The sequence below is a fragment of the Agrilus planipennis genome, unplaced genomic scaffold, assembly GCF_000699045.2.
Source record: "Agrilus planipennis isolate EAB-ADULT unplaced genomic scaffold, Apla_2.0 scaffold2, whole genome shotgun sequence".
NCBI classification, from domain to species: Eukaryota; Metazoa; Arthropoda; class Insecta; order Coleoptera; family Buprestidae; genus Agrilus; species Agrilus planipennis.
In genome coordinates this window covers 1,586,726-1,610,353 of record NW_020442464.1, presented here as the reverse complement: position 1 = coordinate 1,610,353, position 23,628 = coordinate 1,586,726, and the positions used below count along the sequence as shown (strand labels likewise).

Here is a 23,628-nt window from a genome sequence, read left to right as displayed (position 1 = left end):
GTTAGTCTCCCGAGACCAATTAATTTTTCATATAAGTAATAAAATAATAAAGCTCCAACAATTGTTTTACAAAATATAATTTATTTTATAATGGCCCCTGATTTTCGGTATCTAGGAAGTCAGATAATTTAGGATATAAGGAGCAGTAGAGATATAATGCAGAGGATAACGCAGGGTCAAATCGCCTTTAACAAAAAGAAGATCACTTCTCTGCTCGAAAATGACAATTAGTTAAGAAATCAGGTAGGCCCCTAAGTAGTATGAGCCCAGGGCCCTACAAATTCACGATCCGCCCCTGTCTATTTTGGTAATGTTTAACAGCTTTACCAAATCGAATTTTTATGTGTCAGGAACAGCTATTTTTTTGCGCAAAACCGATTTCTTTAACAGTGTGGCTTCCGAATCAACCAAATTAAACTTTCATAAAGTTTATCGGATTAACATCAATTTAAATATTAACGTTTTCGTTTTCCTTTTTCTACTTTAACTGAATTAAAATACAATCCAATTCCTGTTTAATTTACTTATTCAATTCAATGTGAATAAAATCGGTCAGTCAGATCTACAATGTTAAATTTGCAAGAAAGAAAAATTTTCTACACAAGTAATTAATAATAGTGTTAAAAATTTGTTAGTAGTTTCTAAATAATGTGTTGTTGGAAGGAACATAATACTTGCAGCTTGCGCAAACGAGGAAGGAAGGCGAAAGAATGAATGTCGACGCCGGCTAGGGGGTTCCCCTGGAGTTCCAGGAGCGTCAAACTAGGCGTCTTCTGCAGGAGACCTCCTGGAATATGCTTGATACGGTTGCCGGATATTGACCTAAAATTAATAGTAAATCATTTAAATTAAAACGTCCCGTCGGACGAAATTGCAATCATGTATCAAATTAAATTGTAGCATAAAAACAGTAACACTACCCAAGTTAACAGGATTTATGAGGTATAGAGAGAAATGTAACCTACCACAAGTAAATTGCGATTTCGGACTTAACAGTTCTCATCAGCACGCCATACTCAGTTTTGATAAATCGCTAGTCAAGCTACTAATTGTAGTATTTGTTCTAGTCTGGTAGTTTCGATAAGTTAGTGACCAAGAACTTAATGTTCTCTATTGATTTACGTGCCCGTCACGTATGTTAGATTACATTAGACACCTTCATTTTAAAGGACTACAGCAAAGGTGTTTAGTGGTTTGTATAAATAAATTAATGTTTATATTTTCATTTTTAATCCCAAACTAGCTTTTATTCGTCTGAATATTCCGATGACATTAATTTTAATTGTTCAAAGTAATTAGAATTGTTGTGACCAATAAACAATTTGAAGTACAAGCGAGAAGAGTTTTGTCACATGAGATTCTGAACAACCTCTAACATTATCGAAATCTTAAGGCTGATTCTCACTGTCTGACTATAAACGGCGGCAGGCCGTGCGTTATCAGATGTCCGTTAGCTTAATGTTGGATTCACATTATACAACAACTGACTATCAGTTTTTCGGCAAGTTTTGGATATTTAGCACGTTTTCGAAACAATTTTTAAAAATTATTCGCTTTCTAATTTGTTGTTGCTCTTTTACTTGAAGAAGATGAGGAGACGGAAAAGAAAAGGAAAACAAGAAAAGCTGGAAAGTCAAGAAAATGGACACCTGCACAAAAGTTTATCGGACAGAAAAACTGAAAGGGATTTTTTCACATTGTATAAGGAATTGTTAGATGATGGAATGAAATTTCATAAGTACTTCAGAATGTTTAAATGTCAATTTAATGGTTTCACTTAATAGCACTCCTCTGCTGGTTACTAACAAACTGAATGCATTCTTATTAGTCAACCAACAGGCACCGTCACATTCTCCTACCATATCCATCACTGGCAGACCCCGGCTATCCGTGAAAAAAAAAGTTTGGGTGTTTCATTCCCACCAGCCACTAATGCTGGTGGGCGGGCAGTCTCTCTGGACTACGCCAGAAGGTAGGGCCGAAGACCCTTTTCAGCCTCCTTTCAGGAATCGTGGGAAATGATGGGTGGTGGTTCAGGTGAGAAAGATGCGACGGACGAAATGAAGACAGAAGAGAATGAAAGATTATCTATGAAATATTACTGCCCCAACATTTACCTAAGTGATCCAAGGAAACCACAGAAAAACTAGAACCAAGGCAAACGAACCCGGAATCGAACCGGCATCCTCCCGAATGCTAAGCAATGGTCTAGAGTCTAGACCTCTAGGCCATGCCGCTCCGTGGACTAGCCGTGACATACATGGATAGTGTGAATAATACAATACAATCTTTATTAAACTGATAATATTTTACGGACATCCGACGGACGGCTGCCAGCCATCATCCAGATGATAGTGAGAACCAAGCTTTTGTGTAAATCAATTACTCAACAATATTCGACACGCATTCTGTTTTTTCAGAATGCCCCTATATTAAAAAAGTGAACCCATGGAGCGGCTATCAGCGTGATATGCATATAAACAAATAGAATAAAAATATATTTGTCATATTACAGTAGAACCTCGATAAGTCGAAAACCTCGAAAACTCGAAAAAAATAAAATAATAAACATGCAATTTAAAAAATAAATAACTAGAATGACAGCCATAGCCACAATTACAATCAGTTTAGCCCGTATAATTTAATCATGATAATAGTAAAAAGAAGAAAGTATATTATCTTATAGAGTAGTTTGCTAAAGATTTTGAAAGCGAAAGAATTTACTTTGCAAAAAGCTTCTAGAGCCAAAGCTGCAAGCAATTCTTTCTTTGCGTCTAAATGTCGACGTTAGATCGAATCTGTTTGTTCATCCTTGTCAAAGCAATCATCGTTGGTAAACACAATTAAGTTCGTTTGGACACGACACATTTTGTTCCTTCATAGCTGTCTTGTTTATAGCAGATGGTTCTGTCGCTTTCGGTAAATAAAACTTTTAAGCAAATGTGAATATCACATATTTTGCATACAGAGTGCAAGCAAACTGAGAATCAAGCATAGGAGTATTCTGTTACTTGCACCCCTTCAAGGGCACATCATCGTGCAATATGGAAATTCGTGCAGATTCCTTCAGCCATCTTTTCATATAAGTAATAAAATAATAAAGCTCCAACAATTGTTTTACAAAATATAATTTATTTTATAATGGCCCCTGATTTTCGGTATCTAGGAAGTCAGATAATTTAGGATATAAGGAGCAGTAGAGATATAATGCAGAGGATAACGCAGGGTCAAATCGCCTTTAACAAAAAGAAGATCACTTCTCTGCTCGCAAACAATTAGTTTAGAAATTTTGAAAAAGATTGCTAATGAAGGTGTATGTTTGGAGCGCAGCGCTGTAGGGGTACGAATCGTGGATTTTGGGAACAGGGAAAAATGCTAGAATCTGCCCTATCTCCGGCGTAGTCTAGAGTAACTGTCCAACCCCCAGAATTAGTCATCATCATCATAAGGTCGTCAGTCCTAAGACTGGTTGGACACGTACCTCTACTCTCCTATCCTGAGCTAATCTTTGCATTTTCCTAAAACTAGAAAAACCCATATCTTTAACTACCTGCGAACAGTAATCTAATCTAGGTCTACCTCTGCAACTCCTAACATCTGTTTCTGCTTCTAATATGTCTCTGACTAGACCTTCATGCCTGAGAATGTGTCCTACCAATATATCTCGCCTATTTCTTATTGACTTCCATAGTCCTCTGTTCTCCTATTCTTTCTAATACCTCTGCATTTCTAACCTTCTCTGTCCACGGTATCCTCATCATTCGTCTGTAACACGGCATTTCGAACGCTTCTAACCTTTTCTTTTCAGTCGCGCCCACTGTCCATGTTTCGCACCCGCACAGCACCGCACCCCAGAAACACACACCTTTAATAACCTTTTTCGAATTTCTAAACTAACCGTTCGCGAGCATAGAAGTGACTTCTTTTTATTGAAGGTGACTCGACCTTGCGCTATCCTCTGTATTATATCCTTATTACTCCTTCCGTCCTGACTTATCTGACTTCCTAGATACCTGAAATCGGCCACTTCTTCTAATTTTTCGTCTCCTATCTTTATCACAATTAGTATTATTATTATCAATTATTAAGTTATAAAGAAGTTTATGAAAATATGTGAAATCGGTGCTTTATAAATATTCGAGGAGAAATGTTGTACTACTTTCTCTATTATTACTTTCGAATACTGAATTACTAAATAGATAGTCTTTTATATCGACTAATTCAAAAACACTCTGTATAATAGGTACATGGTACCAGCATATGCAAACCATCTTGGATCAAAATAATGGCTCATCGTTAATGTAGCTTTACATTGTGGCAGACATTGTGTACATAATATCTCTCTTTAATAGCTTTTTAAGAGAAAAATCGTATTAAGAACGCCATCTCACCATCAAGAACAGCAAATGTTGACTCTAAATCGGTTCTCTTGCCAAAACAAATAAGCTCGCGTCATGTCGGAAGCTTTGAAATGAAAATTGAATAAATAATTCAAAATACGAATAATTATTTGCCTATTCCGCACATATAGTTAGTTTTTGTATAATTGGATAATGAGTTCATTAACGTCGAACCAATAAACATGCATAAACGACAATTAAAATATTACTACTTATGCATATGTATAGGAACAGCTCTACAGAAAATTAATATAGTCTGGTAGAGCTAAATAAAAAATTTATAAAAGTTTTATTGCACACTAAATACGTTGATCAAGGTAGCTGTTCACCATGCGTCGCATCGACTGAAAACGTTTGGGTTTATTTAAAAATGAAATGTCATGGAACAATTGTGTTAAAGGGGTTTTTTGAAATCCTACAAAAGCAGCGATAAACGCCCTCTGTAGTACAATGCTATATGTAGTTGAATTCAATATGTTTAACAAATGCCTTTTAAATAGATGCTTATCTACTTGCTAATGGGTTTTATAACTGAATTATGTGATTTTAAAGCCTTTGTTTCACTGTTGTCAACTATTGATTTGTATAATATTTATTGTCATTTTACCGTAAATTATTTTTTGGCAAAACTACCTTACATAATAATTAATAATTTATTATTGCTAATTGACGTAGCTGGGGCAATGCTATATTTGAGGTTAATTTTTTAAGTTATTGCATGCTAATTAAAAAGTCAATTTGCAAAAAATAAAATGTGATTTCATGATGCTAACATCGCCTTACTCAAGAACGCTTGAACAGTTTTATAACAGAATATAACTGAACTATGATTTTAATGAAAATGAAGTATTTACCATAAAAAGGAAAACAAACAACAACAAAGTTCTTTTCTAATTCTTTAAGAAAATATTTTCAAAGATCCATCTTGAAGACGAGTAAAAGTGTTTGCTAAAATAAATTTGAATAAAACCGAGTCTTTGCCACCGGAAATTAAAGCATTTAAATGAAAATTAGGCAAATAAACCAGAAAGAGGGAAAATTATTATTGTCAAATATTAAATTAAGATTCCTAAATAATTTATAATGGAAATGAATTAATTTGAATTTAAAAACTAATAACGAATTATTCATTTAGACGACCCTAAAAGAATACTTTCAGTTGTAAAAGAAAAAGAAAAGTTTAATAGCAAAGGGCTCAAGCATTAAGTTACGAGTACAATTAAGAAAAAATGGCGGTAAAATACCCCGTTCTTTTTGCTTTGAAAGTTAAACTCGTTTCATTCTTTCTTTTTTTTTGTTTGAGTGAGTCATTTGGAGTAACCATTTAAACTCCTTGAATTGATAATTTTCCGGACACAAAAACTTGGAACATCCACAAAAGAAAAGAAAAATTTAGCGACAATAGCTAAATGAAGATATAGTGAAAAGAATGCTTTCATACTAAATTGATTATAAAACTCTATGTAATCAAAAACAAAATCAAAACGGTAAAATATAGTACTTTATTTTAAGAGTAGCTTTTCTTTGCAGTGCTTACTTAAATACGTATTTAGGCCCTTAATTATAAAGAATATACTATAAAAAAAGTTGCTGCTAGCAAGTGAGAGAGTTTAAGCACTCAACAAATTCGATTTAATTTTTTTACATGAATGGGTTGACGTAAGTAAATACTTACAACTCTTGTAAAGATGGTAACTTGGTTATTGCTAAGGGTATTTCAGTGAGGAGGTTGTCGTCCAATTCCCTAAATACAAAAAGGGAAAATTAATAAATAGGGGCTGCTTTGATAGTATATTAAAAGGTCTAAGAAAATTATTAGAAATTTAATTATTTCTTNCGCCTTGAAATAAGGGCAACTCTGACCAATTTACACCAAAGCAATATGGAACATATTTTTAAATATAAAAACTATATCTTAACGTCATTGTTAATTTAAAGGTACAAAAATTTTAATCATAAAAGGTGTGCTAGAGAAAACTACTGTCTTCTTTTCAGAAAATATTACAATAAAACTCTGGTTTAGTTTCACAATCGGATTTATTGATAAATCTGATGCATTTGGAAGATTAATGTCATTATCAAAAAGAATCTATGTAACTGTACAACTTCCCCAAATTCCGACTGAACATTAGAGCCTACATAAGTATATTAAAAAACTTTTATGCATGAGTTTACTCTAAAAGTTAGCGAGGTATTAAAATATAAACAAATAATTTTGTTTTGTGTTCGAAGAGTCTCTATTAACAGACAACTGAATAAATCGTAAATTGAGAAATTAATTAATTACCTATTCCGGATACTATTTTATTTATTCATTATTATTCTTTTTTAAGTTTTGATTAAGTATTCGACATTACTTCTAATTTTTTCTGCTTTCACAGGATTCAATTATATTTACAGTAGTAATTGTTTTCGAGAAAAAAACTCTTTGAATTTGGATTGGAAAATAATTTTTCACAATGAAAAATTCTTACAAATAAATACTTACAGGACTTTTAAAGATGTCATATTATCGAACGCTCCATCTGAAATTTCAGCTATTTGGTTCCTTTTGAATAGTCTGTAACAAAAAATAACAAGTTTACATATGAAAACAAATAAGTTTACTTATGATACGTATTACAGCAATGTTTAATGGTGGCAGATAAGTTATTGTGCTATGCAGGAATACTATCTAAAATGTGCTGATGTGGTCCAATGAGATCTTACTAGCGATACACGAATGGCAGTTTTGATAGAACACTGGTCATCAAGAATTTTTGTTAACAGCCGTTGTACAGTTTAACAAAGAATATAAAGCCATAAATCAAATTGTACCTATATATCTAACTTTAACATTACTTTTGAATTAATTCGTAGTTAGAGCAGACCAAGTCGATAACGCAAATGCAATATTTCATTAATTTTACACCAGGGTAGTTTCCACGGTAATTGTTGCAATAATTCTAAAGGCTTTGTCTTAAATTAAGGCTATAAATCGTAATGTTGTCTAAAATATAATTAGAACTATATTTTATATTAGCATAATTTAATAGAATAAATAATTGGTGAAAATGCTTCAATCACTAAATATACTAATGTTGTTATTTATCGTTTTAATTCGTAGGTAATATTCTACATTTCATACATTTTCTTGATTCACATTATTTATACTTTCCCTAAGATTCTAGTTGCAAGATAGATAATTAGATGTAGATTGGAGATCGAAATTTCTCTTTCTAATTAATAACAGAGTATACGTCTTTAACAATATTATATATGTAGGCACATATGCTTCAGCAGAATATATGGAAACTATACAGGGTGAATCATTTATCTTGAAGCAATCAAATACATACCTTGAATGGATCTCATTTTTATTATTTTTGAAAAAGTTTTAGATAAAAGTTGCAAGCACTCGGCGGACAATTTTGGATATGACATTGACCTTAAGGGTCGACAAATCACTTTATTAAAATGGGAATGTAGATGTATTTTTGCCCCTGCAATAGACAGAACGGAAACATTTCAGTTGGAAGTATCCTTGAAGTTGAGTTTCTCTTGAAATAAGAACAACCAAATATCTATAATAAAATATCTTGAATGAATTAATTATTTCGTAAAACATTTTAGACCTTAAAAGAACATTTGAAGATCAAATTTTTTATTTAATGGGAATGCATAGTTTTCACCCTAGCAGTAGTAAGAGCGAAAAATTTTGTAATTAAAAATACACTTGATATCGATTAATAAATAAATTAAGATCAAATCAATTTCAAGGGTACTTTTATCTGATTAAAAATTTCCCTCTCATTCCACAACTGAGCTACACTCAAAGTGCACCATTCTTTTGAAAACATACACTTTTTTAAAGTGATTCATTCAAGATACATATATCCTATATTTGGTTGTTCTTAATTTCTCATAAATACGAACTGAAGAATTAAGTAAAATCTACTTCAAGGATACTTCCGATTACAAAATGATTCGCTCTTTTGATTTCTATTACACTCAAGATAACAAACTAACCTCTCTTTTGAAACCATACAACTTTCATGTAAAACTATTTCCAAAATAATGGGAACCAATCAAGGCATTGCATTGCCTCAAGATAAATGTCTCATGATTCACCCTGTATAGCACATTATTCGAAAAGTATTTCATACGCATATGTATTTATCGGGTTATCCTAATCACAGCGATTAATCATTAAAACAGAGTAGTACAGCCGGCCCATAAGATTAAGGACCCATCAAATAGCATGACAGGTTGTATGTCCATCTTGGATAACATCATCGAATAACACTAATCTGAACATCGGCTTAAGATACCGTTTAATGACCATATAAATTAGTTTAACGGTCCAAATGACAATCCGATATACTTACGATTAGTAATTTTATATGTCTATAATTCTTCTAGGAATAAGAAAGTATAATAAATTCAAGTGAAGGTAAAAACGGGAGGCAAATGGACGTCGAGGATTTATAGGATCTCTCTTAGAATGTATTCAGGATGTTTTATGGCTGATGTCGATATTATAACAGGGGATGAGTGGAGTAATTTGTTCCACTTTTCATGATACGAAGACCATCAAAACAACAGTAAAAAATGCGATGATTAAGCTTCCGCCGATGGCATAATGTTGCAACTTCGAATAAAAATTATTACCCAAATATTTCGTTACCCCTATAAAAGTCTCCCACACATAATATATTGATATCGGCCACCCTTCGATTATTTGGAACTATCGATAATAAAGACGTCGTTATTTTGGGAAATTGCCATGATTTTTTATCTGTGCTCATAGCGAAATATGCAAAACTGAATAATGTCTCAAATCAAAAACAAAAGACGCCTTGAAATAAGGGCAACTCTGACCAATTTACACCAAAGCAATATGGAACATATTTTTAAATATAAAAACTATATCTTAACGTCATTGTTAATTTAAAGGTACAAAAATTTTAATCATAAAAGGTGTGCTAGAGAAAACTACTGTCTTCTTTTCTTCTTGTTGAAACTCTAAAGTAAGGGATGAACGAATTCCATTATAATGTTGTGGTTTTGACCATGGTACCTATTATCAAAATACGGGAACCAAAACTACACCTTGTAAAATCGGTTATCAAGAATAAGACTAGCAATTATTGTACATTATTTAATTATATTTTGTAGCTTTACAGTTTAATTTTTAAACCAGTACTTATAATTTATACAAATAAATACTTACAGGACTTTTAAAGATGTCATATTATCGAACGCTCCATCTGAAATTTCAGCTATTTGGTTCCTTTTGAATAGTCTGTAACAAAAAATAACAAGTTTACATATGAAAACAAATAAGTTTACTTATGATACGTATTACAGCAATGTTTAATGGTGGCAGATAAGTTATTGTGCTATGCAGGAATACTATCTAAAATGTGCTGATGTGGTCCAATGAGATCTTACTAGCGATACACGAATGGCAGTTTTGATAGAACACTGGTCATCAAGAATTTTTGTTAACAGCCGTTGTACAGTTTAACAAAGAATATAAAGCCATAAATCAAATTGTACCTATATATCTAACTTTAACATTACTTTTGAATTAATTCGTAGTTAGAGCAGACCAAGTCGATAACGCAAATGCAATATTTCATTAATTTTACACCAGGGTAGTTTCCACGGTAATTGTTGCAATAATTCTAANTTAAGTTAATAATTAGTGTAAATAAATAGTTTTTGTCGTTATCAGTCTTAGAAGTTAACTATATTAAACCCACGAACATTACATTAATACTTGGGTCGTTTATATGCCATTTATTTCAAGAAAAATAAAATTGTTAAGTCACAAATCTGTAAGTCGATCGGGGCTAGGCGTCTCAGTAGGTCACAAGTACTAAATGTAAACATATGATATAAATGCTAAATATTCTGTGGTTGAATAATTTCGATGTATTACGTCTAATTAACGCTGGGTTCTAGGCTGGAACGTCGTTAATTTAATTAACATATTGGTATTACAATTAGCCCAGCATATGTTCATACAACTAAATACATAGTCACTAGATCCCAGAAGTCATCTCGTATTAGGTATAATACTGGATTTCAAAAATCAGCGAACTTTTATAAAAATAAAAATCTAACTATAGTTCTGAGTCGCGAATAAATTACGACGTCTGACGAAAATGAGATCAGTTATTTAATTTCCATCTAGCACTAAGTTTAGCATCAATAATATATATAAAATATGAAAACGTAAACACTCTATCGATATTTTTAATTCTTAATATTTTTACGTCCCATTTTTGAGTAACCGTTTTGGCTTCCTCGATTTTATCAAGCGCTTAACAAAACGATTCAATTCAACAGCCATCATCTCGCACCGAAAACGGCCTGTTTACAGACCCTGTCGGCGTTTTAATTAGCCTCTGACGACATCTTAATTACCTCCAATTCATCCCGGCCATTAGCATAAATCCGACGGAGTTATAAAAGCATAGACACGAATAGGGGATAACGTCCATCTTCTGATATATATGTAAAGCCTGGACTATTATATGACGGGACTCTATATACAGAGAAATTGCGAAACTTGTTCGTAGATGGTAGGGTCCACAATGTGTTTTGAATAAATAGGAATTTATGCTAGTTTATAGATAAAATGCAATTGCTTTCCTACATCGTAATCATTCAGGTGGTATATTACACTAAAAGATTTATAAAAACTGTTGCATATTTCCTTTTTACCAGCTCCTACCAGATTAAAACCGTACGGCACAACGGAAAGCCCTGGAAATGTGTTGAAGGTATTTGAGAGTGTGACGGAAAAATGTATATTTTATAACATATAAATAAATCATGTAAATACTCCGAAAAATGTAAGAACAAGATCCCCTTCCTTCCTGCCAAACTTCTGGCGATCACTCTAGATCTCCCTGAAGAATACACAAACTATTACGAAAGACTTCTCAACCCCCTCTACACACACACACACACACACACACACACACACACACACACACACGACTGAAGAGGACCTAAGTGGTTCGGCACTATCTAGTCGTACGAACGGTTGGTGTCTTTTGATCTCTTCCATGAAAATATAAAAAAAAAACATATCTTTAGACAATCCACAGTCTACTAGAGCATGTAAGTGTTTCTGCTATTATCTACATTGTTTTTATGTTGTTGTCTTTGTTAATGTTACTGTTGTATTATCTTCTTCTTTTTGTCACTTTGTTCTTGTATGTTTGTTTCATTCTCCTTGTGTCTTTTTGCTACTTGTGCTTCCGTTTTCTTTTTGTTTGTATATAAATTGTTATTTGTTTTCATTAGTGTTTTCTTAGTTAGTATTTTAAATAATATTACCATTAAAAGACACTAAAAGAGAAAGACGAAATTGATAAAATGAGGACAAATGATAAATGAAAAATATTATCTGTTAAATATTACTGCCCCTCGCGTTTGCTTAAATGATGGAACGAAACCATAGAAAAACATGGACGAGGAGAGGCTAGATAGATCTGGAATTAAACCAAGTACTCAATAATGTTAAAACTATGAGAGAACTAACAATCTGGAATATTTACGAAAAATTCAATTATTCAATTTCCGGTTTCCTCTCTTTTGAAGATAATTGCAAGAGCAAAGCCAAAAGCCAAAATTACATTGATAATGAATGAAAATTTATTAAGTTTTTTCCAATAAGTTCCTGAAGTGAAATCTTTCACGAAAAGATTGAAACACTTTAGCTTCGTCATTGAATTTAAATAAGCCGTCGAAAAGATACTTATCTATTTTAATAATTTCCATTCTGATATATTTGGTTTTCCGTCTTTGCTTTATTATGCTAGCTTGAGGATGACCCCACATTTTCAGAAATTCTGACCAGAAAAATTATAGACGGTGCCAGAAGGCAGGCTTGCACTCCATATTTTATCGTGAATTCATCTTCAGCGATTCTCAGCTTAGTTCGCAGTCTCGGTAGAGTGTGTTCGCTAGGGAGATACCAAATTACCAAAGAACAAAATGGTCGACGATGACGACGTCGACTTATTATTTTTATTGTTCTGTGGTGTTATAGGATTCAGCCTCTTAATACCCTAAGATTGCATGACAGCCAATTTTACTTGAAGCAGGGAAAATTGAGAGCTCACCCTAATATTCGATTTCTATTGAATGGCTGTCAGGCTATTTGATAAACATCTTATAAATCATCCATTTTGTTCCTTTTATATTCAATATGTATATCGTATACAGCCTAAATACGAGCACATTCTTATTGGAAGTAAATTCTCTGACAACTTTCGTAAATCATCTACGCTCGTGTGCATGGTCCTTTATTATATGAAATAGATGCGCGAAGCGTGACTTCCGGCGCTGGTCAGACTTTTCTGACCAAGAAGAAGGATAATAACGTACATGTATCGTAGAACTGTACAGTAAGTGACACTGGATATCATAAAGTACCTCTTTTTATGTCTTATCAGGAATTAGTTAGTCTCCCGAGACCAATTAATTTCTGATACAGCTAAACTAATGACATTGAAAATCAGCATAAAGTTGTTGTTCTTCTGATCCAGATAATCATTTACCTATTATTTTTAAACAATTTTTTATGATAAATGTTGCTTTCTACGTTTATGTTTTTTACTAACTATTATTATGGGATAAATTAAAAGCATCAACTGTTGCTATTATGGAGTATATTTTAAAGATGGCAACTACTACGATACATTACGATAGTCTACTTAAATGTTCCTTTATTTCCCACTAATGGTAAATAAAATATTTCTTTCAGAATATTTGTAAAAGATAGGCCGATTGACATATTGAAAGACAAAAAAATAAACCAAAACTTTCAATGATATGTAAGCTTGAATACTTTGAAACGTCTTTCTAGGTGGCAACGACATCATCATCATAAGGTAGTCAGTCTTAAGACTGGTTGGACACGCACCTCCACTCTTTCATATCCTGAACTAATCTTCGCATTTCCCTAAAACTAGAACAACCCAAATCCTTAACTATTTGCAAACAGTAATCTAATCTAGGCCTACCTCTACCCTTCCTAACTTCCGTTTCTGCCTTCATGCCTACGAAGGTGTCCTACTAGCCTATCTCGCCTATTTTGAATTGACTTCCATAGAGTCATCTGTTCACTTACTCTTTCTAATACCTCTTCATTTCTAACCTTTTCTATCCACGGTATCCTCATCATTCGCCTTTAGCACCACATTTCGAACGCTTCTAACCTTTTTTTTCGTCGCACCCACTGTCCATGTTTCGCACCCGTACAGTGCCGTGCTTCACACATACACCTTTAACAACCTTTCTCGAATTTCTGAATTAATCGTTCGCGAGCATAGAAGTGACTTGTTTTTATTGAAGGCGACACGACCCTGCTCTATCCTCTGCTTTATATCCCTACTACACATTCCGTCCTAACTTATCTGACTTGCTAGATACCTAAAATCGGCCACTTCTTCTAATTTTTCGTCTCCTATCTTTATATTCGCTCTTTGGCGCTCTGTAAGTGGCATCGACAGTAAATTATTTATTTAATTTTGCTCAAAGTCTGGGTTGATTGTTGCCATTCATGGTAAAATTGAAAATGTTGAGAGCGTATAACACTATCAACAACTGTTGCTTACACTGTTAGTGGATACATATTGATGCTAAATTAAAATTCAATCCGATAACCGTTTCAAATTTCGTACACTTAATAATTCAATTCTTATCGTTTTGGAACGGTGCACGGTCCAAATCTGGGGAAAGAACAACTTGAATCATTTAATAATGACAATTATCATTTCGTTGGCAAAGTGGACCAGAGATTTAGAATTAACAAAAAACAACGGTACTGCGATAGACAATAAAATAATATAGGAAGTAAACGTTTTCCGGAAAGAACAGCGAAAGCGATTTTCGTTGCGAGATAAAACACTAGGCAAAAGGAATTCTTATATGTAAAATCTTAACATACAAAAGGTATCATGAGCAAGTTGTTTTATTAACATTTATTGAGTTTTCAGAATCAAATTACAGGCAGTAAGCAAATATAGTTATTTTGGGCGTTCAATTTAATGTTCTCTACTAAAAATTCGAAAAAGATTGTTAAAGGTGTATGTTTAGGGCGTTGCGGAAAAGAAAAGGTTAGAAGCGTTCGAAATTTGGGAGAAACGGGAGTTGAGAGGGGTAGAGGTGAGCCTAGATTAGATTACTGTTCGCAAATAGTTAAGGATGTGGGTTGTTCTAGTTTTAGGGAAATGGGAAGATAGGAGAAAGAGTGCAGGTGCGTGTCCAACTGGTCTTAGGACTGACGACCTTATGATGATGACTAATTGCACTGCCAAATATATATGCATTTGTTTACAACGTTGTTAATTTAAAAAAGGAAGTTTCAGGAGAACACTCATCTAACTCGTCACCCATGATGCCTCAATGGAAGCTCAGTGAGGTCTCCCGCCTTAGCTTTTGGCTTTGCACTAGGGTGTAGACCAAAGGGTTTAACCGTACACTAGCACTGCATGGTGGGACATGAAATATGCTTTGAGGGCAGTCATTATATTGTTTCAATAAATTCAATGAAAACAAAATATTATGTCACTTTTACAAAGCATAAAAAAGTGATTTAAAAAATAAATGAAAATGTCAGGTTGTTGTATAAATCGTCACTTTTTCAGGAAAATACCTACCGGTGATGATTAATACGCTAGTTATGGTTATTTATTTAACAATTCTTTACCGACTTGTTTTTATTGTCCCAATCAAGACAACTCTAAAAATAAAGTAGGTATACATTTTCAATTATTACAAATATTATTCAAGGTCTTGCTATGTACCCGCTTGTATTTAGGGAAAATTATGTTTACGACGCCTTGTTCTTATTCACTTAGTCTAAATCCGCTTTTAACAGTTATTTTTAAAATGCTTTCAATATGTCTCGGCTTGAAGTTTAATGAGATTCCCGACTTGCTCCAGTTTTTTTATCAGCCAACAAAAGGCTGCTATCAAGGATACCAAACGATTTTGTTATCTCATGTAATAGCAACCGCGAGGAACTTAAAACTTCAAGAAGTATTCCAATAGTTGGAGAATTTTCGAGTATTGGATGGTTGGAGCAAATAAAAATCGCTGGCACTTGAAATGACGCCATTGGCAATAAAGCGGAGAAAGAACGAGGCGTACATACCTAATCTCTGCGCCCAATTCTTCACTCCAAATAAGTTACTCTCCCTCTTATCTAGTTCCCGGATGAATGCAGATGGAATGCAAGAAGGGTTCGCGGACTCACACATAAAAACACACAAATATGTAAAGAAAAGACACAAGAGACAAACTACGGCAGAGATATGCACGATGCGGTGCGCAAGTTTCTCATAAATAAAACTTCAATTTTGCAGAGGTCGCGGACCTCGAAACTGGAATAAAGACAACACAGAGTTTATCTGAAATATTTTATTTCCGGGCGCTTATTTAGATGTTCAGATTTACGTTTTTTTCCAGTTGATGCAATAAACCCGACAGACGACAAAAATATCTCCCACCGAAGAACATAAATTAGTAGTAACTTTTATTAATTTTGAAATGTTTGTTTGTTACACTCGTTTTTGAGTAAAGAGAAATTCGGGAACCGCTGTTTCTGAGGTGAAAGTTTGGAAATTCTTTAAATGTTTATACATTAATAGCTATGTACTTCATAGCTTCATCCTCTTGGACTATATGAATTACATTTAATCAATTTGTAAATTAACCTGAATATTTTATAGATGCGATATACGTAATCGCCTGAAGGTTTTTTCGTAATTACATTGCAGAATTGGTCTCCACGAAAAGCTCCTATACCCACTTTGAAGCTTCATTCTAAATGTTGGTGAACGAATTTTTGAAATCGAATGAGTAGTTTCAGAGATTACCTCCTATATCCAACTTACAAATTTTACCTCTGTATAATATTAGTGTAAAATAGATAATATACAACTTATCTCCACCGTTAATATTATAATAACAATATCTCCACCCTGAAGACCCGTTCTAAATATTGGTGAAAGAATTCTTGAAATCGGATGAGTTATTTAGGAGATTATCTTCTATGTCTAAACTTACAAACAAAAATAAAATTTGAGTTTTCCTATTACTGAGCTCACGAAATCCGCCAGGATATTGTTATAATATAACAACAAATTAGTTTAATATAATATTAAAAGTTAATTTATACAATTTAGAATCAGTTAGTTATTTAACAATTTCATATTAGCTAGAGGATAAAAACAATTTATTCAAACAATAATTTAACTATTACCAATAAATAATTCAATAATTAATTAATAACATTAGCCTACCATATTATATAATTGAGGAACGTAGAAAATAGTAGGAAACTATCACAGGGTGAGTGAAGACAGTAATGCGCCTCACCACCCTGCATTATTTGCTTCCTTGTGATCTTAGATTCGACTCACTCGATTATATTAATAACTCTTCTATTTAAACGGTAACTAATTGACCTACTAACCCAACAGGTAAGTAGATACTAAATTCCAATTTTACCAGTAGCCTATTTAAAAATTTCTGAAACCTATCTGTGGTAAACATAAACTAACTAAATCCAACTTCATAATATCCATAAAAATCAATTGCAATAAAAGTAGTTAATGGATGGATTTCGTGCCAAAACAATTCATCATGATAAGAAATTGTTTTTCTTCAAATTACCTTGTAGCTGAAAATTTATTAATAATTATTTTCATTCAGTTACTTTTCAACTGACTTAATTAATTTAGTTTCCTATTTTATGTAATTTTTTATTCAATTATTTACTTCTTAGGAAGAAATGATTCCTAAAACACTTTCTGCGCTTTAAGAAATGTTCTCCATTAAAAAGCTGTAAACAACCCTTATTACAAGATTTTTATTCTTATTTGATCGTTATTTCCTCAGTTTTTCTCAATAAAAAGAACTGAACGTTTAATATGTTGTGTTGACAAAATATCATTGCTTTACAAATACGTCAGACGTATAATGATAGACAACCGTTTGGCTTAATTTCTTTTTAATGGCGCAATAACAAAGCCTTTTAAGAAGAAATTTCGGGTTCAAGACACGATTCACTTAAGAGTAATTAATTTTAGCGCGGATACTAAACAATACGGATAAAAGCCAAAGACTCCTCAGCCTATCGTCTCTCATTCTCTTCATCACTTTTCACTCAATTCAATAAAATTAAATACTGACAAATTCCACTAACGTAGAATAATAATAATCATCATCAGCCTTTTGTGAATTTTAACGACTCACTTTTATCCTTACGTTATTATTAAGGCGGTTATAATTAATTTTTCGCAAAATTATAAGATTCAGTCATACTATTTAAAGCGTAATAAAAATAAAAATTAAAAGTTATCATCATCACTAAAGGGTCGTCACCCCGAATACTGATTAGACGCTCACCACTTCTCCTTTCTAACTTGAATCAATCTTTAGATTTCCCAAAAATGTCACATCCCTAACTATCTTCAAACAATAGTCGAATTTATTATATTATTAAAACAAAACTATGTGTGCATCATCAACATAGTCTGTATTATTAAATTTCCTGGTGACCAGTGTGGTATGCTTGTAACGTACTTTCCAGCTTAAGGTTGATTTCACTATACATTCCGTTTCCATTTCATATCCCTTCCGTAAAAGAAATCCAGGGTTCACACTTAAACGTAACGTTTTCATTCCGTATCAGCAGACTATGGAAGCAGGTTATGTGAAACTGGTTGCAAAAATATGTGGTCCGATGAAAATTTAACGATTATTGCTATTATTCCGGTTAAAGAAGAGCATTTATAAAATGAAAAAAAATAAGAGACGCCTTTGGATTCACATTAAACAGAATAGACCATCATCCCTGAGAAGGCGTTCTACCAACCTATCTTGCCTATTCCTTATTAACTTCCATAGACTCCTCTGTTCTCCTATTCTTTCTAATACCTCTACCTCTTCATTTCTAACCTTCTCTATCCCCGGTATCCACATCATACGCCTGTAACACCACATTTTGAACGCTTCTAACCTTTTCTTTTCTGCCGCAGCCACTGTCCATGTTTCGCACCCGTACAACGCAACATACACCTTTAACAATCTTTTTCGAATTTCTAAATTAACCGTTCGCGAGCATAAAAGTGACTTCTTTTTATTAAAGGCGACACGACCCTCTGCTTTATATCTCTACTACCCCTTCCGTCCTGACTTATCTCACTTCCTAGATATCTAAAATTAGCCACTTCTTCTAATTCTTCATCTCCTATCTTTATATTCGCTCTTTCCCTATTTTTTCTTCTCTTGCATATCAGAATTTTTGTTTTACTTTTATTTATTTTCATACAGTACTGTTTTGTCAGTACCGCATTCATTTTATTTAACGTTATCTCTAAGTCCTCCTTGCTAGATACTAATACTGCTATATCATCTGTAAATCTAAGTATACTAATATATTTATATATAGTATGTAGCCCTACAGTTGTACTGTCTTTAATGATATTGATCGCGTTTTCGATGTATAGATTAAAAAGTAGCGGTGATAGTGTGCATCCCTGTCTGACTCCTTTCCTAATATTTACTTCTCTACGTTGCATCTCTAGCTCTATAACTGCCTGTTGTTCTTTATACTAAGTATCACTCTTCTATCTTTGTAACTCATCCCTACATTTGCTAAAGTATATTTAACATTTTGTCCCTTTTAACATTGTCAAAAGTTTTTTCTAAATCTACAAATCCTATGCACGCAGTCTTTCCTTTTTCTATCGTTTTCTCTATTGTTACACGTAAAGCTAAAATGACCTCCCGCGTTCCTCTATTTCTTTTAAACCCAAATTGATCTTTTCCTAATAGTTCTCCCTCTCTTTTTTCCATCCTACTTTGTACAACTCTAGTTAAGATTTTTGACGCATGGGAAGTTAAGCTAATTGTTCTAAATGTCTCGCACCTATCCGCGTCTCTCTTTTTAGGTATGGTTACCACCACGTTCCGTTTATAATCCTCTGGAATTTTCCCTGTCTCGTAAATGTGACCAACTAGCTTAAAGATACGATCTCTAACTTCTTGTCCTGCATGTTTTAGAATTTGCCCCTGTATCCCATATACACATGGCGCCTTATTATTCTTTAAGTTTTTTAATGCTACATCGAACTCTTCTTTCATTATGAGATAACCTAGCTCATCTATCTCCACATTATCTTCCTTCTCTAATATATCTCCTAATTCGTTGCGTATACAAAACATTAAAACATAAATACATAAACGAATCATAGACGAATACTATAGCTACAATTGGAGTATTAAATCGTACGTATATTTGTTAGAATCGATTTCCTTTATGAAAATTGATTTGCGTGAATAGATTAATCAGAAACAGCGGTATTGGCCTATTTTTGTTTTTAATAGTTAAGCTTTGACTATAATAAACTGCTTCAGGAAGTTACGAACTACTTACATAACATTTAATTAAAGAAGTAACTTACAGCACTATAAGATTTTTCATCTCTGGAAAAACGCCCATGGGAATAGACGTGATGAAATTGTTAGCCAGGTTTCTAAAACAAAAATACGCCTTAGAATCATTGTATACCTACCTACACCAGTTTCAAAGGTATATGCATATACGTAAATACAATGGGTGAAATAAATAATAATATTGTTAATGTACACACTTCCACAACAATAGGTACATTAACAAAGACATATCGAGGGTGTTTAGAAATGGGTGTAATATATTCATACTTTTGATTTATTAATTTTTGTTTAAAGATTTTTTACGTATTCCGTATAAAATATGTTCAAAGCGGTAAATTTATAAATTTCTTCGTTCAATGTAACATTTGGTCGTTGTCCTTCTATTTGAAATCATCTGCAATTATTGGAACTTTTATACTCATTACAGACAATAGTAACGCTAAATATCTGCCGCTAGGAATATTTGTACAAAAGCATTCACCTTGATGTAAAATATGAAAAGCAATGTTGGTAATTTAAAAATAATTTTATAAACATTTTACTATACTTGAAGCAAGCATGCACAATGAAATTTTTCTTTAGTTCTATAGACCTCTACTTAACACCAAGGTGGTCGACATTGATGTTATTTATGTTTGAATGAGCTTTGGGAAGGTTAATCACCGAATCCAAATTAAAAGTAAAATGAATTTCTTGCCTAAAATTACATTCATAATAATAACTGAAGTACGAAGGATGTTTTCAAAATTTCACAAAGTACAAGGCGAATTGAGAACCGAACTTAGGGATATTGTTATATGCAATCGTTAAAATTCGTATAAATAATAAAGTAATATATTATAGGTCCTACAATTGGTACGTAAATGTACTTTGAACGTATGCATATCTGCTAACTTGGGCCCACGTCCAATTTACTGATATCAGGTTCTAAGACAGTTTCTATCGGCGGTAGTTTCTGCCAGATCCATTAAAGTTCGCAAAACAAATCGTAATTTTACTTATAGTCTGACTCTTCATTTTTAAATATGATATATAGGGAATTATTTCAATACTTTTTGTAAGCAGTCAAACCAATTGTAGAGGTCAAACATCCCCTAGACACAATTAAAATGTAGTGTTACAAAGCCATCTAATCATCGCGCTTGCGTTTACACTCAACATGACTTTTTAATTGTATCTGGGGATGTTTGGGTCCTACAATTGATCTGGTTGCTTACAAAAAATATTTAAATAGTTATCTAAGCATTATATTTAAAAATGAAGACTCAGACTGTAAGTATAATTACGATTTCTTTTGCCAACTTTGAAGGATCTGGCAGAAATTACCACCTATGGAAAGTGTCTGGTAATGTTGATTACTAATTTTTATCAATATTATGTGAAAAATTATGTAATAATCAGCACACAGACTGTAAGAAAAGCGATTAATGTTTTTACGTATCTTTGGCACGGGATATCTGTCAATTGTGTTTAAAGTGCATACTAATACAACCCTGTCACACCCATTTTGCTACTCAGAAAATAAGTAAGTAGTTTAGGACAATTTTTGGAGAAGCAGGAAATATTTTCGCTCGTACTACGTAAAAAGAAAGAATGCTGACAAGAAATGTGTAATTTCTATGTTTGATAAACAATACGCCTTATCTGCGCAAAAGCACTTTCTTTTCCAGAAAGGAAAATAGACGCAAGAACTTGCCACCGTGCACTTTATTGTTATCTGCCACTTTATTAGCATTAATTTTTTTGTTGTAATTCTATGAATTGCTCTATTGTTTGTAACTTCGTAGGAACAATTTTGTTTTCTTTTTGAATTGATAATAATTTATCCCTACATACAAATAAATCTGAATAACAACCCCTCTTTGTGTATATATGGTTGTTTGTATGCCATTAAGAAGAAAATCACCCTTACAAAAAATTTTTATTTCACTTTCTGTCGGTGTGTCATCTGTACTGATTTCGACAGGATTTTAAGGATATAAAAAGAGGATGTCAGGAATAATCTAGACTGCATTTCATTTGTCTGTTTGCCACTCTGTGTGTTTCTACGGTCTAATTTTTAGAATGGCTGAAGAGATTTCGATGAGATATTAGAGAGGATGTGATCAGGTTTGATTTAAGCTACTTTTGTTTATTATTTATTGGTTATAGCGATTGTAATAGTAGCTAATAAATATAAATGGCCGTTTACTTACAACATTTCGAGATTATGTAATCGACGGATTGCATCCGCAGGAACAGCTCGAAGCTTGTTCCCGTCAAGTCGTAGACTTCTAAGGGCTGGGGTATGTTTCAAACTGTCACTTTCCACTTCTGATATATCGTTCTGCCCTAGTTGGCTGAAATGGAAAGAAAGCCTGCTTGTAATAATACACCTCCTTTCTTTTAAGTCTTAATTGTATGGTATTATCTTATTCACTTTATAGCAAAGGTTAGGATTTTCTCATTACAAAATAATAAAAATATTACATTTTTAATTATATTTCAAAAATAATTATATGCACTTACAACGAATTAGCTAAATTAAAACTATTAACTTTGAAGAAAAAATCTATAAAGTTGGTAAATTTTACCAGAGAAAAAATGAGAATTATGGTGGAAATTTTTCTAATTTTAAGGCATATAAACCAGTATTTCCAAATAAGTGTGGAGTGTGTACACCCTGGTTGGGGGTACACGTTCTACCAAGCTCTGGTTGTGCCCGATCCCTGATCTAACAAGCAGTTTACTTTTTTTTTTATCACAAACACAGAAATATAATAAAAAAGTTCGTTTCTGTTTAATAAGCCCCATTGATATTTTAACAATTCATTGTAAACATTTTTTTCCCTTATATTGTACTTAATTTGGTTGTGTTTATGTATATAAATTTTCTTAATAACGAATTGTGTCTACTCACTATACCGAATAAACTAGCGAAACACTTCCACCGGGGGAAGAAAATTATTGATAATAATTGTTTTTAACGTACCTGCAGCGAAAAGGAAATATTTTCAAAAAAATTATATTTGGTACCGAACGAAGACCGCAGAAGTCAGGATTTCCATTTTGAAGGAAAAACGAACCGATTAATACGATTTCTAATTTTCTTGGTAATATTTCTATATACGACTCCCTAACGACTGACATAACGTTTGTAATACGTTACGTAAGGGTAGTAAATAGACAGACGCTGGAACGCACTGTTTTACTTATTTTTATGATTTCTAGACACTGGTTCATTGGTTTAAAAACTATAAAAAGTAAGTACTACTCTATTCGTTTAAGTGTAACACGCGCTTCATTATACCTTTTTTTGAATACTAATGAAAATAGATGGGTAGGCATATTTTCTTCGGTAAATTCCCCATACACCTATCTATCGATTTTAAACTGCCGCTTCCCTCGGTGCGTAGGCGGACGATCCGCACTGTAAATTTTCGTTCGCTGACAGTCCCTTTTTTAATGGGAGACCTACCGCAATGTTCGTCCCTATTTATTTTATCCCTTCAGTCGAAATCCAATCGGCTCGGAATGTCGTAACAAGACAGTCGCTTAGGCGCCATTTGGGCTTTGTCTTATTTCCGAAATACGAGGGTGGATTGATAAGTTTCCGGCCTAACCAAGAGATGACGCCACTAGGCCTACCTTGAGGTGACATTCTATAGTACCATCCTTGGATAGCTTGTAGCTATAGTTTCAGCCCGATCTCCTTGCTAGTGTAGGTTTGACAGCACGCTGAACAAGACGCCTCTGTGGTTTTCGTAAAAATGGAAAA

The 23,628-nt window shown here is 33.2% G+C and overlaps 1 protein-coding gene across 11 annotated transcripts in view; it reads right to left on the bottom strand.

Moving 5' to 3' along the window:
• Positions 1-23,628, bottom strand: part of LOC108733869 (lutropin-choriogonadotropic hormone receptor-like) — a 210,315-nt gene that overhangs the window by 23,423 nt on the left and 163,264 nt on the right. For 7 of the 11 annotated variants that reach the window (XR_003232453.1, XR_003232454.1, XM_025980975.1 and 4 more), the window contains 5 exons: positions 22,067-22,210; positions 19,880-19,951; positions 9,613-9,684; positions 6,076-6,144; positions 679-822 (listed from right to left, as the gene is read on the bottom strand). Coding sequence is in view for 9 of the 11 variants with exons in the window: in XM_025980975.1 (XP_025836760.1) it covers positions 679-822; positions 6,076-6,144; positions 9,613-9,684; positions 19,880-19,951; positions 22,067-22,210 (501 nt within the window). In the remaining 2 variants the exon portion in view is untranslated. Of the gene's footprint in view, positions 1-678; positions 823-6,075; positions 6,145-9,612; positions 9,685-15,561; positions 16,536-19,879; positions 19,952-22,066; positions 22,211-23,628 lie in introns of those variants that run through there. The other 4 variants (XM_025980977.1, XM_025980979.1, XM_025980981.1 and 1 more) reach the window with 4 other exon arrangements.